The sequence below is a fragment of the Eptesicus fuscus genome, chromosome 3 (assembly GCF_027574615.1).
Source record: "Eptesicus fuscus isolate TK198812 chromosome 3, DD_ASM_mEF_20220401, whole genome shotgun sequence".
Classification (NCBI taxonomy): domain Eukaryota; kingdom Metazoa; phylum Chordata; class Mammalia; order Chiroptera; family Vespertilionidae; genus Eptesicus; species Eptesicus fuscus.
The window spans coordinates 23,833,970-23,851,381 of NC_072475.1; the positions used below are offsets into that span (position 1 = coordinate 23,833,970).

Here is a 17,412-nt window from a genome sequence, read left to right on the forward strand (position 1 = left end):
AATCTGCCTAAGGAACAAATAAGTTGTGTACTTCTGGTTCCTAATGTTACAAAGGACTCCACACTGCAGTGCTGCCCCTAAGTGTTAGAGGAAAGCCGCCCTTCCTAACAAGCTGTGGGGAGAAGAGCGACTGTCATCTTTCTGAAGGAAGAGCCCTCCCCGACAGGGGGCTCCAGAATAGAGTCCCAGTGCACTCCCGGCGGATGCTGCTAATGGCGATGATGCCAGATATCACTAGGCAATGGATTATTGCACTGAAGCCAGGGGATCATTAATTGCTTCAAAACAGGCATCCTGGCAAGGCCTTGGCAGGGGCCAGACGGCCACAAATGAAATCCACCTGGATGCAGAGTCTGGCCATTCCACATGGAACAGATTCGTGCTCAGATAAAGAAGAACCAACTCTGTCTCATCCAGCTACTTGGTCTGTTCCATTGGTGGAAGCCGTGGTTCTCAGTGTCTGGACTAGCAGCATGAGCAGCATCTGGGAACTTGATTGAAATGCACTCTCTCAGCCCCAGCCCAGATCTCCGGAATCAGAAAAAATAGTCTGTTTGTACAAGCCCTCCAGTGATTCTCATGCATAACCAAGTTGGAGAACTACTGGTATAAGACATGTGACCGACAGAGGGCCACCTGTGCAGTTCTCCACTTGGCACATCTGTGTCACAGCCACCCCCTGGCGTCCTGGGTTCCTTGGTGGGCTGTGGGTGACCAGGGTATTCATCAGCTTCTGGCACAACGCAGCCCAGTCCTGAGGAAGATCTTCCTCAATGGCGCGTTGTTTTCCTTTGCCCCTTGGTGGAAAGTGTTGTGGCTCCAAAGCTTCCACCCGCCTTTAGTCCCGCAGCACCCCTGTGCCATTTGCATCAACTGGGTCCCCCAATGAACCGACCCTGCTAGCGGTTCTCAACCTGTGGGTCGTGAACCACAGGTTGAGAACCGCTGCTATAGAGCCTAAGACCATCAGAAAACACAGATATTTACATTACGATTCATAACAGTAGCAAAATTACAACTATGAAGTAGCAACAAAAATAATTTTATGGTTGGGGGTCACCACAACATGAGGAACTGCATTAAAGGGTCGCGGCATTAGAAAGGTTGAGAACCACTGCTCTAGACCAATCCTCTTCACGCATCTCCCTCCTTTGGGGAGTTTAAGGACCTCCTTCCTCCTGGTCAGACGGGCCCTTTCCGGCTACTCGGACTTCATCATCTGCACAAGGAGCCAGGAGGAAGCAGCTGTTTGCAGTTCCTGAGCACCAGCTGGCTTTAGTTTAGGTTTAGGCTGTTATTTCCTGAAGTGTGTTCCTGAGAACCCCAGTGGCCCTGCAGCTGTCCCCGCAGAAATACAGTTTGTCCATTAAATAAGATTTAGAATGCAGAAGATACTCAATATTCCGCCTGTAAATGTCTGTGCAGATGAGCATGTGAAAGCCTAGGTGGCCCCGCCCCGAGGCCAGCGCCGCCAGATGCCGCTGGTGAGGTGGGCTGGGCCAGAGGGATGAAGGCAGGACCGGAGGAGGGGACTTGGGAGCAGCATCCGTGTGGAAGGGACGGTACACGCCACATCCTGAAGAAAGGATGGGTGGGACTTGGGGACGTACTAGATGTGGGGACGGACGATATCTACCCAGGCAGAACCAAATACCTCTCTTTGTTCTTGTCAAGTTTGGGGGAATCGCCGCAGAAGAATGATGCCTTGGGAAAGGCTGAGCACCGTGCGGGGGTCTGAACGTGCTCCCCAGTCTGTTCTGAGATAGTGGCTCACAGGGCACCCCCGAAAACCATTGTGAGCCTTATCTGCCTGGGCACAGGGGGTGGCAGAGGGAATTCAGCGACAGCTGAAGACAAAAACTGCCTTTCCAAGCACATTGTTGCTCTCATCTTGGTCTTGAATAGCTTTTCTGTCTCCTAGTGATGAACCACTATTCTCAGTTGCCCTTGTGCTTTTGCTGGCAATATCAGTTTTAGATGTTTCACTTTTGTTTTATGTGGGTATTTCCCAAGGCCATTTTAGGAGTGGATGGGGGCTCCCCTTGTCATACACACAAACTGTGTAGTTTTGAGTCAGCCCCTCCCGTTCCTGTACACCTTGCTACTCCTCATCCTGGGGTAGCTTTGGGCTTTGTGGGGAAGGGGTTGGAGGACATACTTGCCCTGCAGGTGTAATTCCTTAGAAAACAAAAGGGCTTTGAACCACACCCCACCCCCACCCACACACACACCCACACACACACACACTCACTTTACACATATGGGCAACCAAAAGAAAATTGGGTTCCAGTTGGTGAATTTTAAGAGAAAAAGTATTTGCTAGTCAGTTGCATCATAATTACTTGAAACATTGGGAATCACGTTTGTTCCCAAAGGAAGAGTGAGCGGTGGTGTCAAGGAGACTGGCTCTGATGAGAGAGTGTTTGCGTTATAAATATCTGTGGTTGTGATTAGGCCTTGGTATATGCTTGGCAGCCCAGGGCTTTCTCCTTCCCTGAGAAAGCATCACATCCATCTCAGGAAAGCCGTGGATCTCTAGCTCCTTAATTCTCACATTGTGTCCCCAGCGTAGTGTCCACCTGGACACCTTACTCATCAGTGTGAAGGAGCAGAAAGTCCTAGCGCTGGGAGGATGGGCCGGAGTCCTAGCTCCTCGATATCAGTGGGTAACCTTCCATCACCCTCGTTTCCTCACCTTCAAAGCAGGAATTGTTGGGGGATTAGCCACAACAGCCACCATTTATGGTAGATTTACATGAGCATGGACCAGGTACAGCTGCTAAAGAGTTTACGTAAATTCTCTCATTTAATCCTCCAATGTCAAGTGAGATCCTTTACCTCTGGACTGGGAAGGGCTGTGCAAGCACAAAGCCATCAAAGACAGGACAGAGGAAGCAAGCTCTAGACTTAAACTACAGAGTAGTTAGACTTACAATTCTAAAGGACTAAGACCCTGAATAAGAAATGTCAAAAGTCTCAGACCTTTATGGAAAAATAAGCAAAGCTAGGAGTAAATAAATGTAGAGGGAAGCAAGTACAGTAACGAAAAATATTTAAATATTTAATCTCATTGGTAAAGAAATTAAAATAAAAAGAATGCCTTTGGCCTATCAAATTTAAAGTGACAGCAGTTTGTTAAGTGAAAATCTTCAGTGTTAGCCAGGATGTAAGAGAAAACTGTACCCTTTTGCGAGGCTCGTGGGCATGTAAGTTGGAGCAGCTTTCTGTGGAGCCATGTGGCAGAATGTGTCAAGAGCCTCAACAAATGTTCACACTGAGCTGATCTGGTAATTCCACTTCCAGGAATTTATCCTGAGGGAATAATCTGACATGTGGGCAGGGGTTTATGTAAAAATGCTAACTTATGTTGCTTTTAATTGGATGTAGCCTAAATGGCTAACATAGGGTAGAGCAATTGACAGCCCTTAAAATTGTTTTTAAAGAATTTTTTAAATGAAATGAGGGAAATTCTCAAAATACAACAAACAATATAAACTCCATTTTTATGAAGAAGAAAATGCACACATAAGATTTAAAAGCTACTGAGAAATATACTGAAATGTTAGCAGTGGTCTGTGTCTAAGTGGTGGGATTGTGGGTGACATTTACACTGAGTGGCCAAATTATTATCTCTGAACGCATAATAATCTGGCCACTCAATATATATATGTGTGTGTGTGTGTGTGTGTGTGTGTGTGTGTGTGTGTGTATGTATATGTATATATTAGAGGCCCGGTGCATGAATTTGTGCATGGGTGGGGTCCGGCCAGCCTGACCAGGGGGAGAGGACATGGGCGGTTGGCTGGCCTGCCTGCTGGTCAAACTGCCAGTCGAGGGGACAATTTGCATATTAGCCTTTTATTATATAGGATATACACTGAGTGGCCAGATTATTATGCATTTAGAGATTATAATAATCTGGCCACTCAGTGTATATTCTTAATGCTTTTCTTGATTTGTTGGATCCAGAGAGAGAGAAGGGGGAAAGATTGTGTATTATAGAACAGTCCTCTTCACACTGTTAATGAAGTATTTGGGTAGAGAGAATTGTAATCCGTGTAAATAGAATTCTTTTTTTAAGGCCTTCTCCTACATCTATAGGTCAAGTAGATCAGAAAAGGCAGACATGGAATCTAGGGCATGTTCACACATTCATACCTGGAGTAGGTGTCTTCTTCAGATAAACCTCTTCCAGACCCCAGGCTAATGTTGGACACCAGCGAGTTGTTGAGCATAAGACGTTAAGGACCTGTGGTTATCTACTGTTTTTATATTTGGGTGCTCAGTTCCATTCAACAGTTTTCTGATTAGAGGACATTGAGTGAGACTCTCTTTTGTTTATTGTTCACTGACTACATTCAATCTGCATGGCAGATTTGGGGATTTTGAAATGAATTTATTTTAAATAAAGATTGATAGGGTTCTATTTTGGCAGGGCCATCACCAGTTCCAGCCCTGCTTTTTTGGAAGGGTGTGTTTCTTTAGTTAAGGTTCCCAGCAGTGCACTCACAAGTATTTATGAAATTAAAGGCATTCTGGCTTCCCTTACAACCTCATGGCTATTTTCTCAGAGCTCAGTGCTGTGCTAGCCCAATAAACCACATGAAATCAGTATCACAGCTGGAACTGTGTAAAAGTAGTCTTTTGCTTTGTGGCTGTATTATACACTAAATTAGGGTTCCCAGACCCAATTCCAATGTGGGGGAATTCCCCGCACACCCACACCAACAAAAGATTCTGGACACCAGCAGGGTAGTCCAAGAATTCAACTAAATTATGACGCTGTCAGCCCAGAGGGTTCAGTCCCATAAGACTCCCCACCCCCCACCCCCTGCCCCTGACAAACACACACTTGAGATGCCAATTGCAAGTCCAGGCGTTGACTGATTGGTTATAAATCAAAGATTCCCATAACCCCCTCTTTGGGGTCAATTAATTTTCTAGAATGGCTCACAGGACTCAGAGGATCTTGTCACTTACTAGAACACTGGTTTACTAGAAAAAGATATGACTCAGGAACAGCCAGATGAAGAGAGACATAGGGCAAGGTATATGGGAAGGGGCACAGAGCTTCAATGCCCTCTCCAGGTGCCCCACTCTCCCCATATCCTCATGTGTTCACTAACCCAGAAGTTATTCAGACCCCATCCCAAAGGTGGGGAGAGGGGCAGAGACTGAAAGTTCCAACACTCTAGTCTCATGGTGAGTTCTTCTGACAACCAGCCTCCACCCTAGGTACTTTCTAAAAGTCACCTCATTCACATAACAATAGACACCTGTGTCCTCATCACTTAGGAAATTGCAAGAGTTTTAGGAGTTGTGAGTCCCGTGTGGGCAAAGTCCATATATATATATATACATATATAATATATATTATATCTCTCTCTCTCTTTCTTTCTCTCTCTCTCTCTTTCTTCTCTCTCACACACACACACACACACACACACACACACACACACACACACACACACACACACAGTATCTACTAGTATGACGCACTTCCCTTAGTATATGCCAAAATGGGGGATGGATGAATAGATAGATAGAGATGTCATCGATGACTATGACAGTTGAAAGAATGCTTATAGTGTCCAAAGACTTAAAAATGTTAGAAGAAAGGAGAACAGAGATGAGCTTTCCTTGAATTAGAAGTTCTCAAATCTATTGAAACAAAATATCTGGTCCGAAAGCCGAGGGAATGTATATTTTACACATGATCTTAGCCAAAAGGCTGAGAAGCAGTGGGAATGTCTAAAGTCTCTACAGGAAATTCTGACGCAGCCTGTTGGGAATACTGGCTTAGCGGTACTGCTCTGACATATATTTATTCTGTGCTGTCCACCTGTGGCTGTGGAGCTCTTCAAATGCAGCTCATAAAAATGGAACTTTTATTTTAATTAGAATGTAAACAGCTGCGTGTAAAGAATTTCTACCATGTTAGAGCAGCCTTGACCTAGAGTGCACTGCCCTCCACTTGGGGGTGAAATGAAGCCATTTCAGCCCATCCTTCCAACAGGTGTGTGTTTCATCACAGTGACGCTCAGATGATGGCTCAGACCTTTCACGGTTAACTTCTGGGCTCTGGTGGCAGCCGACGTGGCTCCAGAACCTCCTACTGGAAGGATCCAGGGGCCACTGTGCCTTCTGTAGCCACACCCAGGCACCTGGGCTGGGTTTTGTAACCTAGTTTGCTCAGCATAGTCTTATCTCCCTGCTCAGAACGTACGGTGATGCTGCTCACAGCCTTCATCATCCCACAAAACAAAACCAGGGCCTCGTTCTCCCCAGGATTTCTAACTCATGATGTTCGTTTTCGTAGTTGTTTTATTTTTAACTAAGGAAATCATTCCTAATCTTCTCTCCTGTTGTTTAAAGGGTTTAAAAGTTCAGCATGGTGAGTTTTTATGGGACTTTTATGGGAAGCCGAGTGTTGTAAACATACCCAAATTATCTCCATCGTGCCGTTTGCCAGATCCTTTCCTGTGCACACCGGCCTGACTTCCCTTCAAAATATGAACCAGATGGGTTCGATTAGAATTCTCCAGCTCTTCCACACAGTATGTTAGGGCAGCTCATATTCTGAGCCTGGTGAGATCAGGATGAGTCTTGAACAGAAGCGAGATAGAGCGTGGTGGCAGCAGAAGCTGTGTCCATCCGTCCAGGGCCCTGTCCCCGCGCCATAGTGTGGGCAGCCCCATCTCATAGAGGTTCAGTGCATTGTGGTTGAATGAATGAATGAATGTTCTTGCCATAGAGAAAGTGGGCTGAAGGGATGATCAAAGGAAGAGAGAGAAGACAGGGATCAAGGAGAGGCCCCATTTGGGATAAAAGCAATTTGATTTAGGAGGAAATGCTTGCTCTCCACAGCATTACTCTGTTGAATCTAGCAGGTAAGGAGAAAGATTACAGCTCCCGGAAACCTAGCTCAATGCTGGTGAAGATCTTTAGCACCACAATGGTGATTCCCTAGACCAGTGGTCGGCAAACTCATTAGTCAACAGAGCCAAATATCAACAGTACAACGATTGAAATTTCTTTTGAGAGCCAAATATTTTTAACTTAAACTTCTTCTAACGCCACTTCTTCAAAATAGACTCGCACAGGCCGTGGTATTTTGTGGAAGAGCCACACTCAAGAGGCCAAAGAGCCGCATGTAGCTCGCGAGCCGCAGTTTGCCGACCACTGCCCTAGACTAACGATCGGAAAGGCTCCAAAGAACTGAAATTGCTCGCAGGGGTGGAACCAGGAGAGGCTGGTTTAATTCCAGCTCTTAATAATTCAAATGCTCTTGGCTGTGGCCTATGTATTTATTTTTTCATCTAATGTTACAGTTCTAAGAAACTTAGCAGTTAGACCGCCTATGGTTGTGATGTATCTGCCCGCTTATCGGCATTTTTTATTTTCCTGAAATTTTAGGCACAGAAAAATGAGAGAGAATCTATCCGACAGAAGTTGGCACTCGGGAGCTTCTTTGATGATGGCCCAGGAATTTATACCAGCTGCAGCAAAAGTGGGAAGCCAAGCCTTTCCTCTCGGTGAGTGTTCCTTCGCATTGATTCTCTGATATGTGTACCTAATGGGTTTTGTCATCTGACCACTTGTCTAATAAAAGATATCCTTTAAGTCCTTGAGTATTTTTTTTTTCATAATACTATCAACTTTATTTGGATTCTGGACAGACTTCCCCCATTTGTTGGGTTTGTTTACTGAGGTTTAGTTTTGGGGCTTTTTTGGCCAGTGTTCCAAGCCACCTGAGGTCAGATTTCTATATTTCATGTTTTTCAAGACACAGTGCTGTTTTTGCACTGTGATGGGGGAATCAAGGCACACTCCAAAGCTGGCTGATGCTTAGAGAAGCATGGCAGATCACCAGATTTCCCATTAAGCAGTCCCAAAGCACCCAGCATTGCTCCCCTCTTCCATTTGATTGTAGTGAATACCGTAGCTGAGAAATACAGTTCCCACTTTGAGCATTTGATGTTTATTACAGAGCTTAGCTTGTCCTCCAGGCGGTTTTTCTTTTATATATATATATATATATATATATATATTTATATTTTTTTTTTTTTTAATTGATTTCAGAGAGGAAGGGAGAGGGAGAGTCAGAAACATCAGTGATGAGAGAGAATCATTGATTGGCTGCCTCCTGCGTGCCCCACACTGGGGATCGAGCCTGTAACCTGGGTATGTGCCCCTACTGGGATTCGAAGCATGACCTCCTGATTCATAGGTCGACACCCAACCACTGAACCACACCAGCCGGCCCAGGCAGTTTTTGTTTATCTTAATTTATTTCAAGATATCATTGCTTATTTCTCACTATTTCAGATATCTTTGATTATTTGCATAGCTTCCAACTCCAATTAAAATTATAATTTTACCTGGAAATTAAGGCTATCAGCCAGAACTTCTCAAACTGTAATGTGCATGTGAAAACCCTGGGGATTTTGTTAAAATGCTGGTGCCGATTCTGAGTCACTAGGCCTGGGTGGGGCTCAAGATGCTGTATTTCTAACAAGCTCCCAGCTGACGTCCAGACTGCCCATCCATCGGTGACACTTTGCTACGTGAGGATATAGACAATCTCAAAAATTAACTGTTACGAGTGTAGATATTCCAAGTGGTTAAAACACACGGAACTTTGGGTTAATAAAGGCGGTAGTAACTGAAGACCCATCAGTGTTCTCTTGATGCCTCCTCAGATGGCTGTTTCTGGTTGGAATGCCTGCGTCTTCCTTTGGGCTCTCTAAGAGTAAATACTCCCCGTATAAATACTAGATCATTTCACCATGTTAGGCCAGGTGTGGGAGACACATGATGGCAGTTACACACTCATTCAGCCAATAGATTTTCACTCTGTCCTTCATCTGAAGCCTGGACTTAGACACCTTCATATCTATTTATATCTCTCTGGCTCTCATTACGCCTTGTACTTCAGTCTGATCCTTAGACTCATCTACTAGTAAATCAGCAAGAATCGGAAAGCACACACATGCTCACATAAATGCGTGTTTAGGGTCACTGCAGGTGAGTTAGCCCGTCGAGGCAGGAGCTGCAGTTTGGCCGTGCAGCGCTGAGGCACCTCTTCCTCATTCCCACGCTTTTCATGTGCCTTTCCAGAGCTGCGGGGTCAGCCTTTCCCTTTGCTGCGGAGGCACCTGTTCCCCCCACAGTGGGATGCGGCAGGAAGAGCTCAGGCCTGGGCACCTGGAGACCTGAGGATTAGTCTTAGTTGAGCTTCTAATTTTGAGACTTGGTTTTATCATGCCTCAGTTTCATTTTCGTAAAATGAGGAGATTGGACCATAAGTCTTAATAGATTTCTGCTACTGCTCTCTAATGTTCCCCAAAATGCCAAGAAGTTTTCTTCTAGAAACTCCATTTCTCTGCTCAGCAATGTCAGATCTATCGGGTCCAAATGGGAGATTCTTGTGTTTTTTTTTAAATGAAAGTTAGTTCGATAGATAGATATAGATATATACATGCATACACATGCATACATATATATGGCTGTGAAATAGAATCAATGAAAACTGCAAGGCATATAATAACATGAAATAAAAGTAACAGCCCTCTCTATCCTTGTCCCACTCTCCAGAAACTTTTTAGCTCTTTGTTTTTCTGGTTTTTACCTGCATATCTCTAAGTAAAATGCTTGTCTTCTTAGTGATTGCTTTTAAATTACCATCTTTTGACCACCTACTGTGGGAATGTGGGACTTAACTCTCTTTTATTGCCCCCTCACAGATACATCTATACTAGTATATTCCAAACCCTGTTCTCTTCGTGGCCATTTCACAATTTGAGGTCACATAACTATTCAATGTTGACTTTATTAAGCTCATGTATTATTCATACTGAGCCATATGCTAATCTATGATTACTTGAGAAATGATGTTGTTTGTCCTGAATTTAAAATTGCCCCATTTTTCTTTTTGCCCGTCTGTGATTTCGACTGCTATATCATATTCCACTGTGTGAATACAACCGGTTTCTCCTGCCACTTTTCTGATGATGGGCATTGGGTTGTTCCAGAGGTTTCGCTCTTGTAAACAATGCTGCTTATAAATGTGCTTGTACGTGTCTTTTCCTGTCAGTGTGCAAGAGTTTCTCTTTGGTGTATACCTAAGAGTGGAATGGCTAGGAAAATGCATGATTGCTCACATTTAGACGATAATGCCAATCTGATTTCCAAAATGGTTGCAACAAGTTCCATGCCTACCAGCAATGTCTCAGAGATCCTGTGGATCCATAACTTTTCTAACACTTGATATTGCCAATTTCTTTTAAACTTTTGTTAATTCAATGGATATAATATGCTATTTCGTTGTGTTTATTAGACATCCTGTTTCCTCTTCTGCAAAATTTCTATGCGGGTCTTACAGGATTCTCTGTGCTTTTTAAAATTAATTTATCAAAGTTGTGTAGTCATAATACTAATCCTTATTACGTTGTAGGTATTGCAAGAGTATTCTCCCAGGTTGTAGCTTATCTTTTTAATTCTTCAATGTATCTTTTATGACCACAAGTTCTTAATTTCAATATAGTAAATTTTTATCAAACTTTTCTTTTAGAGTCAAGCTTTTCTGTGTCTAATATAAAAAAAATCTTCTTCTACCCCAATGTCCAAACGTCATTAACCTAGATGTCATACCAAGAGTTGAAAGTGTTCATTTTTTTTAAAGTCTGTAATAAATCAGGTTTCTGGATATGGTACAAACAGAGAAGTCCATAGACTAGGTAGTCCCGTCAGGTGTTGTCAAATACCTGTCATCCATCTACATTTTATCTCCCAAATTTTTTCAAGCTCTCTTGTGTGCTATTATCATCTCTTCCATTTTCTTTGTTTGTGTAGGTTTATACCTTTTTTTCTTCCTTTATCATTATAGTGGTAGGGTTTCAGAGGAGAGATTAAATAGCTGTGTTCAGTATGGCATGTTTAAATAGAAGTCTCATGAAGGTTTTTATTTTCTTTTTTAATTATGGTTTACATTCAGTATTATCAATATTATTCTGCATCAGTTTCAGGTGTACAGCATAGTGGTTAGTTAATCCTATACTTTACAGAGTTGTCCCCCCAAATATCTCCAGTACCCACCTAACCCCAAACATAATTATTATGACACGAGTGGCCCAGTGCATGAAATTCGTGCACAGGGGCGGGGAGGAGTGTCCCTTAGCCTGGCCTTCACCCTCTCCAATCTGGGACCCCTCAAGGGATGTCCGACTCGCAATCCAGGACCGCTGGCTCCTAACGGCTCACCTGCCTGCCTGTGCCCCCCCCCCCACTGGCCTTCTCACCCCCAACTGCCCCCCCCTTGCCGGCCTGATTGCCCGCAACTGCCCCCCTCTTCCGGTCTGCTTGCCTCCAACTGCTCCCCCCTCCAGCCTTATCGCCCCCAACTGCCCCCCACACTGGCCTGATCACTCCCAACTGCCCCCCTCTTCCGGTCTGCTCACCTCCAACTGCCCCCCCTGCCAGCCTGCTTGCCCCCAACTGGCCCTCCCCTGTCGGCCTGCTCGCCCCCAACTCCCCCCTCACCCCCGCCGGCCTGATCACCCCTAACCACTTCTGCCTCAGCCCCGCCACCATGGCTTTGTCCGGAAGGACATCTGGAAGGTCTTCTGGAAGGTCTCCCGGTCTAATTAGCATATTACCCTTTTATTAGTATAGATTACTTGCTATATTCCCTATGCTGTGATTTACATCTCTTTGACTGTTCTGTAACTACCAATTTGTACTTCTTAATTCCTTCACCTTTTTCACCCAGTCTCCCAGCCCTCCTTCCTTCTATCAACTGTCAGTCTGTTCTCTGTATCTCTTGAGTCTGTTTCTATTTTGTTTGTTTATTTTCTTTAGATTCCGCATATAAGTGAAATGATAAAAGAAATATCTTCTCCCATAAAACCCTGAGCAGAAGCCCTGTGTGTAAAACAAAGCAGTCCTCCTCTGGCTCAGGAGGACTGAAGGAGAAGGACTGGGATAACCCTGCCTGGAAAGTGCCTCCCCCCGCCTTTCCCTTCAATGCCCCTCGCCGCCCCTCCCCTGCCAGCCCCCAGAGCCCACCTGAAACCCTTCTGGCAGAGCAAACCTTGGAAATCACTGAGTCATCTACCCCCTTTGGAGACACAGATATCGAAACACGTGTATTTCACAGCAGCTCAGAACAAGCTACACTTGTTGACTCGCCATAAGGAAGATTATTTTTATCCTGTTCTTTCAGATGTTTTTATGTGCACACGCTGGGATGAGATCATCCTCTGCGAGAACACGACGACTTCTTGGATACCCCTTAGGATGATGATTAATAATGACACTTAATGTTTCTAAGAAATATCTCTTTATTGCTGTAAGTTTAAAGTCTGCAGAGATTGACTGTCATTCCCCCTCATCGGTAGTAATGTAGGAGAAAAGCCCTAGGAAATGTTCAGTTGCATTTGTGTAACCCGTATTCCCCATCCCTGTTAGAATTAATTTTTTTCTTAATGTATCACAGTCCCTGAAATTCTTCATTGAGCTAGAAATACCTCACCTCTTACTTAACAAGAGTACTTGAGGGATGTTAGACCTTTGAGGTCACCGTCGTGCCCACATGTGTTGAGTTAGTTAAATAATCAGAACTAGGTAAATCTTATATGAATGTACTACTCTGAAGAGCTCAGTGCTCAATTTTAAGTGAGGCTGAGGACTAAAAATTAATTGGCCAAACAATTAAAAAGTGCTTACTTTTAAGGCGAGGACTGGCTACCCAAATACGTGGGATATTTGGCAGAGCAATGGAGTTGTGCCTGTGTATTTTAAAGGATGTGCACTTACCTGTAAAAATTAACCTTATACACACATTACGTGAGCAATTATGAAGTAGCTAGAGGTCTTCCGGGAAGGTGTGTTTAAGCTGCTCCTGTGAGTATAAGTCCTTCTCGGTTGTCCCCACTGAATTTTTCTAATTGCTGTATCTCCTAAAGCACTTTTTAAAAGAGTGACAAGCTGTTAAATGTAAGCTAGGCTTACAGTAATCCCATAAAGATATTTCATGCCTAGTACTGTAGCAAAAGAATTTTTGATACTGATTCATAACTCAACTAATTAAATTTGACTTACACTGAAATGTGACAAATATAAGAAGTGCCATTTTTTTCTTCAAAATTTGCTCATCCACACATAATCAGCCTTTCACACTGAGACTGTCTGACCTTTGTCATTTTTTTCTATTTAAAAATGTTCCAGCAAAAAGCTTTTAAAAGCTTAAAAAGGAATGAGAAAAATGAATTACCTATTTTTGAAAAAAAGGTTTCTAAGAAATAGTAGGTGTAATTATAGTCTTAAAAAATAAATATTCTTTTTATGAGGAGTATAATAATGTCCTATAAAATATTTTCATTGACCACATTAATCTTGATCGGCATTATAATTTGGATTCTGAGTTTACAAAGCTGCGTGTTATAAAAGGGATGGAACCTGGCTTGGCTGCTGTGGGAACACCAGACGGAGTGGTCGTTAGTGATAGGCATCCAGGAAACCCTTCATTGTTCAGGCATTACAACCTGATCGACATTGTGGAGAAAACTCTCCGCCTTCCTCCTGCTCCTTTTCTCAGAGGAACTGCACAATAACCTGGCTCCCCCACCCACTTCTTACCTTACCCCAAGATAGGTCTCATTTACATGCATATAAACATAAATGCAATCTCATACAGTCTTTTTCACAAAGCATGTGGTGTAGCCTAGACTAGGTCTGCAAATATTGTGAATGTTGTGAAAAGCAGAAATTCCCCAGAGAGCTTTTGAGCAGCTGGTTTGAATAATGATTACTGTTTCTTTATTTCAACCAATCCAACATCCCCAAATCAAAATGCATTCCATTCCTGTTGTTTGGCTGGGACAAGACCAGTAGTAGGTACCCACACCTCCTTTGGTGTTTGGGTTAGGTTAGGGGATTGGGGGGGGGGCGCGGGGGCACCATAGCCTAGGGAGTGGTATCCATTGGACGGGTAGCATCGATCTAGAGAGCCTTTAAGGAAATTAGATTTGATTGTGAGGAACTGGGAATCTTTATAATCTGCCACGGAATCCCAGGTCAAACCAGCATCATTTTGCCAGGAAAGCGAATCGTCCTTCTGTCTCTAATGGTCATAATGTTTGCATAACTTCCTGGAAGAAGTGAGCAGAAGCGTCATATATACCCAACATGGGTGAGGAAAGAGGTTGTCCTCTTTCATCGCAATGACATTTGCTTTCTGTGACATCTTTCTTGCAGTAATAAGTGCATACTATGGGAACTTATTTACTACATGCAGCCTACGTTTTAAATTTCCTATTTATCTCATACATATGTACTAATAATTAGCTTAGAAACCCTTTGTGTTAGTAATTCCAAGGTATGCATCTTTGCAAATGGAAGTTTATAAATTCTTTAATATTATTTGAAAAGTCATCGGGTAATCTACAGAAAATCTATCTTTTTTTTTTTATGTTCTCCTCTAAGTATTACCTCTAGTATTCTAAAATGTTACACCGTTTTATAAGTGAAGCAAGATTTGAAGTGGATCTTTTGAGGATCAATAAGATTAAAATGGCAAAACAAATTTAATTATGTCAGCAATTCTTCTCTTTCACAAACCTGAAAGAAAAGCAAATTGGTATTTGAGAAATTTTCTTTGTCTAATAAATAGCCATGCTTTATAATAATGCCAATGACCCCAGTTTAATTAGGTGCAATTAATTTTGTGCAAGCGAAATTTGACATCTTGCTAGAGGCATAACCAGCTGTACCCTGTCTTATGAATTTTTTTTAATCACCAATGAGAAGTCACTGTCGGAGCTATTGCAAAAGGGTGGGAAGCAGGAAGAAAAAGGCCACAGGGCTGGGGTTTATATTTTAAAATGGCTCCAGCGGACAGCCGAATGTTTAATTAAAAGAGCTTCTGGGGATAATTTTTCATTGGTGCATCATCTTTGACAAGTTGTCACGACTTTATTACCGCAGTTCACACTCCCCTTGGACACGTGTCTGGACACACGCAGCTCATGTGAAGCCGGGGCTCCTTTAAGAGCTTCCAAGAGCATTCGCTGCCACTAGAAAACACCCTCACTGCCTTCGGGCGAGCTGTCCTCTAGGGGTTGAACACAATCTCTTTGTTCCATCCTATCGAACGTTCTGTGCCCCTCAGATTACTGTCATTCAGATCGTCCCAGGCATTAAAAACCCATGGAAGCTATTTCAGAAAACCACTGCCAATTCAATGATGACATGCCTCCTCACACTTAGAATTTTTATTTTAGTTGTTGAAAGAGTCCTTTCAGACTTATTTGGATATACGCTTCTTTGGATATACATGTCTTTGTGCATGCAAAAGAAGAAGAAAAAGTGAAATCTGTTGGTTGAGTTTTTCCAAAACCCTTTCACATTCAGAGTCCAATTGTCTGTGTAAGCACGTTCCCTCAGAGTTGTCCGCATCACCTTCTGAGCCACTGTCCCCGGTCGGCAGGTTGTGATGCTGGGTCTTCGTTGTTCTCATCAGAGGACAGGAACGGTCAACTCCCAGGGCCGCCTCCGCCTCACTGGTCCTTAACTGGCTTGTTGGCCGACGGGGTTACAGTTCAGTTGAGCAGAACTGCCACCAGCTGCCTGGGTGGCCAAGATCGTGAGGCGCATCCTGATTTTAAAGATGGCAGGATGCGCATAGCCACGCCTCACAGGGTCCAGACGGTTCAGCACATCTACTGCATTCTTTGTCATGGCTGCATAGAATCCGAATGACCATGAATTAAACCATGAAAGAGAACGCCTTTGAGATAAAGCTTACTGTGCAACCGAGCCTAAATGGCAGCCCCAACACTTCCTTAAACATTGACTATAAAAAGTGGTGATGGCAGTGATTCAGCATTCACGAGATTAAGAGACTTGGCCATTTCCACAAAATCCAGGCACTGACTCTGCAGCTGCCATAATGTTGCCCCGACCACAGGAATGTTATCCCAGGTCTGGAAGGGATGAGCAGCTGAAAGTCAGCAGCAAATCGGGCAGATACAAGTTTAAATTGTCTGGGCTGAGCGGAATAAACAGGCAGGCTGGCTTTCCCAATACACACAGTTCAGTGCATGTCGATTGTTCTAGAGGCTGTTATCTACTGCAGGTCCAAGGAGAGGATGGGGTTGAGACTGGGCTGGAAGGATGTCAGTAGTTGAATCAAAGAGCCCATCCTTCCTCCAACATGATCTACCACCCAGCACCTTGTCAAAAACAAAAGCCCAGCCTGACTCATCTGTGTGAGTCATGGTCCCTGCAAAGCCACCGTCTGAGTCAGACTCCCTGCCATCCTCTCCCAGCTGTCAAACATTTAATCCCACTCACCTTTTCTCCAACACATAAGCACTCATCAACTCGCCCCTTTTCTCTCCTTCTCCTTTTTTAATTCCTGTGAAATGCCCACATGGCAACTCAGAAGCACTCAAAAGAGAAAAACGTAAAGTCAGTTCAATTACTCCGTCCAAAAAAATGCCTAGGTATATTTACTGTTTGGTGCATATATCTCCACTAGTAGCCCGTTTGCACAAAGATTCGTGCAATAGACCTTCATTCACCTGGCTGCCTGCACCAGTTTTCTGCCGGCACCGGGGACCCAGGCCTTGGCTGTGGCCACCGCCTTCTACCTTCTTTCAGGGTCCCGGCTTGGCCCTGGGCGGTGGCCTTGGGCTCGGCTGCACCCAGCGTCCCTGTGACCCGATCGCAGGAGCAGGCACCCCGCTGGTGCCCAAGGCCCGGAAAGCCTCGGGCGGCTTTCCCGGCCTTGGGCTCCGCTGCACCCCAGCTTCCCTGCAACGGTTTCCTGGTGGGCGTGGTTGATGGGCGTGGCTTGGGCATAGCGAAGGTGCGGTCAATTTGCATATTTGTCTATTATAAGGTAAGATATTTTTGTTTACAAAGTTGAAATCCTATTATACCTACTGTTTAGGCTGTTTTTCAATATATCATGAACATTTGCCCAATACACAACTTTCTACTATCATATAGATTTCATCAAAATATACTTAATTCATCTCTTAGACAGACATTGGAGTTGGTTCCAGTTTTTTTGTTTCATTTTCATTTTGATTTATTTTTTCATCTTCTCATTGTTTCTTCCATTCATAAATTTATTCTATTCTTCTTAAAGTGACCCTGTATAATTTAACCTCTGGGCCTTAGTTTTCTCGTATGTAAAATGGAGGTCAGAATACTTACTTTATGTATGTCTGAGGATCAGAGGTAACTATAAAGTACCTACCACGCAGTAGATGCTCAAAAACGGTCACTCTTTTTATTTCAGAAGGCAGGTTGCTTAGGAATCATTAGGCTTTCATTAGGATGAGAGTAGACCACATTTGGTGCCTAGGAGAAGCCTCGTTCTGGTCTTCAGCCAATCCTAAAGAA

At 43.8% G+C, this 17,412-nt stretch overlaps 1 protein-coding gene across 4 annotated transcripts in view; it reads left to right on the forward strand.

The window, feature by feature from the left end:
- Positions 1 to 17,412, forward strand: part of SCHIP1 (schwannomin interacting protein 1) — a 115,871-nt gene that overhangs the window by 79,615 nt on the left and 18,844 nt on the right. For all 4 annotated transcript variants that reach the window (XM_054713680.1, XM_054713679.1, XM_054713682.1 and 1 more), the window contains one exon: positions 7,417 to 7,535. In XM_054713680.1, coding sequence (XP_054569655.1) covers positions 7,417 to 7,535 — 119 coding nt within the window. The remainder of the gene's footprint in view (positions 1 to 7,416; positions 7,536 to 17,412) is intronic.